The sequence below is a fragment of the Rissa tridactyla genome, unplaced genomic scaffold (assembly GCF_028500815.1).
Source record: "Rissa tridactyla isolate bRisTri1 unplaced genomic scaffold, bRisTri1.patW.cur.20221130 scaffold_691, whole genome shotgun sequence".
In the NCBI taxonomy this organism is placed as follows: Eukaryota; Metazoa; Chordata; class Aves; order Charadriiformes; family Laridae; genus Rissa; species Rissa tridactyla.
This window is the reverse complement of record NW_026529904.1, coordinates 502-2,004: the sequence shown is the minus strand read 5'-3', so window position 1 is coordinate 2,004 and position 1,503 is coordinate 502. Positions and strand designations below refer to the sequence as shown.

The 1,503-nt window shown below is 75.1% G+C and overlaps 1 protein-coding gene across 1 annotated transcript; it reads right to left on the bottom strand.

The window, feature by feature from the left end:
• Positions 1-263: 263 nt before the first annotated feature.
• CUNH19orf53 (chromosome unknown C19orf53 homolog) lies at positions 264-1,269 on the bottom strand. The gene is made up of 3 exons (XM_054187739.1): positions 856-1,269; positions 661-716; positions 264-542 (listed from the first exon to the last, which is right to left on the bottom strand). The coding sequence occupies exons 1-3, from the start codon at positions 944-946 to the stop codon at positions 411-413; spliced, it is 279 nt and encodes a 92-aa protein (XP_054043714.1). The 5' UTR covers positions 947-1,269; the 3' UTR covers positions 264-410.
• Positions 1,270-1,503: the final 234 nt, after the last annotated feature.

Below are 1,503 nucleotides of genomic sequence, written 5' to 3'. Positions count from 1 at the left end.
CGGGGACACCCCCCCCTCCCCCAACACCCTCCTTCGAGCCCCCCGGGGACACCCCCGGCCCCTCCCTCCGTGGTGCTGCCCCCCACCCCCCCCCCCCCACCCCCGAGATCCCGGACTCGGTACCCCAACCCCTCCCGGGACCGTTCCGTCGCCCCCCCCGAGATACGGTCCCCGGGGACCCTCCACCGCATCCCCCGTGCCCCCCCCCCCCCCCCCCCAAAATACACCCCCTCCCCTCCCCCCGGAGGCAGAGGCACGATCAGTGGGGGAAGGGGGGGGGGGGGGCATCCGCTCCCCCCCCAAACCCCGTTTATTCGGCACCGACCGCGGGGCTGAGGACGGACGCGCTCGTGACATCCCCCCCCATCGCCCCGGGAGGGGCGTGTCCCGGCGGGGGGGGGGGGAGGGGCTCAGCCCCGCCCCTTCTTGGCCTTGCCCTTGGGGGGAGGGGCGGCCGCGCCCCCCAGCGCGTGGGGGAGGGCGCTGCCCGCGCGCTGCCCGGCCTCGCGCTCGATCTTCAGCCGGATCGCGACTTCCAGGCGCTGCGGGGGGGGGGGACACGAAGCGCGGGGGGGGTGTTAGTGGGGGGGGGCACGGCCGGGGCGCGCCCCCCCCCCCCCCCCCCCAACCCTTCTCCCTCCCTCTCCCCCTCCCCCTCACCTTCTTCAGCTTCTGCTGCTGGATCACGCGGACCTTCTTGGGGGCGATGGTCCGGCCTGGGCGGGGAGGGGGACGGGTGGGCGCAAAGCCGGAGCCCGCCCTCCCCTTCCCGGTACCCTCTTTCCCCCGCCTCGGGGCTCCCCACAGCCACCCCGGGGACCCCCCGCCCCCTCCGCGCTCCCGGCCGCCCCTCACCTCCCTTCCTCGGCCCCTTCGTCGCCCGGGACGGAGTCGTTTTCCCCCGCCCGGGCCGTTTCGCCGCCGCTTTGGGCCTCCCCTGCGCCATGTTCCGCTGCCGCTTCCGGGTTCCGCGCGCGGGGCACGCCGGGAAACGGGGGCGGGGCGCGGCGCGCGAGGGGTGCCGGGATACGGCGAGGCGCAAAGGACGCCGGGATATGGCGGGGCGCGCGGCGCAAGGGATGCCGGGATACAGCGAGGCGGAAGCGCTCTCTCCTTCTCTTTTCCCCCCCCCAGCGCCGGAAGTGGCGTTTAATGCCCGCGCGCCGCCAGCGCCGCGCGCAGCTCGCCGGGGGCGAACACCCCCCACTCGGTGACGATGCCGCCCGTGATGAGGTCATGCGGCGTGACGTCAAAGGCCGGGTTCCACACGTCGATATCTGCGGGGGGAGGGGGAGGAGTCAGAGCCGCCCCAGGGATGGGACCCACCGCCCCATACGGGACCCCCAGGTCCTATATGGGAGACCCCCCCCCCCCCCCCATACGGGACCCCCCCGTCCTATATAGGACCTATTTCCCCCCCCCCCCCCCCCCCCAATATGGAACCCTCTGCCCTGTATGGGACCCCCCTTGGCCTATATGGGACCCCCCCCAACCCCATACGGG